General features: G+C 38.2%; 1 protein-coding gene across 1 annotated transcript in view; it reads left to right on the top strand.

Annotated features, from left to right (window-relative positions):
• Positions 1-1,094, top strand: part of LOC101861328 (dynein heavy chain 5, axonemal) — a gene marked incomplete in the record, with an annotated part of 153,119 nt that overhangs the window by 122,120 nt on the left and 29,905 nt on the right. The window contains 1 exon segment of the mRNA XM_013081818.1: positions 109-262. Within this exon segment, the coding sequence (XP_012937272.1) occupies positions 109-262 (154 nt within the window).

Here is a 1,094-nt window from a genome sequence, read left to right as displayed (position 1 = left end):
TATTATTATTTATTATTATTGTTATTATTATTGTTGTGTTGTTGTTATTATCATCATCATCATTATTATTAGGGTTATCATTATAACTTTATAATTGCAATGTTTCAGATCGTACAATGTGAGCAACTTGCTAGAAGACTTGAAGTATCTTTACCGTACGGCTGGACAACAGGGCAAGGGCGTCACCTTCCTCTTCACCGACAACGAGATCAAAGACGAAGCCTTCCTGGAATACATGAACAACATCCTGTCTTCTGGCGAGGTGTGGCTCTATTTCCAACACTCTAAGTCCGTAGAGAACATAAATTCGGGCGTCCGATTAGCAGCAGACCAAAGGCAATATTTTGCAGCAACATTTCGAACTGTGACTCACACGAACCCAGAAACACGAATTTGTACATCTTTAGATTATTATGCTATTGTTGCTTCGAAAAGAATAATGCTGAAATGGGATGTGTTTAACACCCCTATAAATACTCTTTGGTTATATTGTTGCTTTAAATTTCAGATAAAGAAAACAGAATTGAAAAATCTGATGGGCAATGCATGTTAAGGCTTTTCTTGTGAAGCGCTCAAAACTGCGTGTTTTTAAACGTTTTCGAAATTCCAGAATGCGCGTCCAAACACAATTAGAAAGAGACAAATGCAGTTCCCTGGACACTGGAATCAATTGTCTTGCTCTCAACTGAAATGTTTTTAAAAGACAAAAGAGACACGAGTAAACTAAGAACAACTAGCTAAGAGAACCTGAATAGAGAGGACCAGGACAATAACCTTGTTTTGGGTTTTTTTAAAGAGTTTCGGAGCAGAATTTTTCAGAAGGGAGAACAAAGAAACTTTCATTTTTTCTTGCTTTTTTTTAGCTTGCAGAATTTAGATATTGACAAAATACCTCTCGAGCACATTCATTTGATATCACAGACTATGAAATGGTAATAGTAAAAAACCCCAAAAAATGGGCACAGAGTACGTCTGAACAAATAGCAGTCGAAGTGCACTGATGGCAACAAGGCTAGAGGGCGACCGAGAAAGACCTGGATAGATGGAGTCCGGGAAACATTAACCACCCACGGTATCCCCCTGACCCAAGCTCT

Source organism: Aplysia californica, unplaced genomic scaffold (assembly GCF_000002075.1).
Source record: "Aplysia californica isolate F4 #8 unplaced genomic scaffold, AplCal3.0 scaffold00001, whole genome shotgun sequence".
In the NCBI taxonomy this organism is placed as follows: Eukaryota; Metazoa; Mollusca; class Gastropoda; order Aplysiida; family Aplysiidae; genus Aplysia; species Aplysia californica.
The sequence above is the reverse complement of the archived record's forward strand: the minus strand, read 5'-3'. Positions and strand labels throughout refer to the sequence as shown.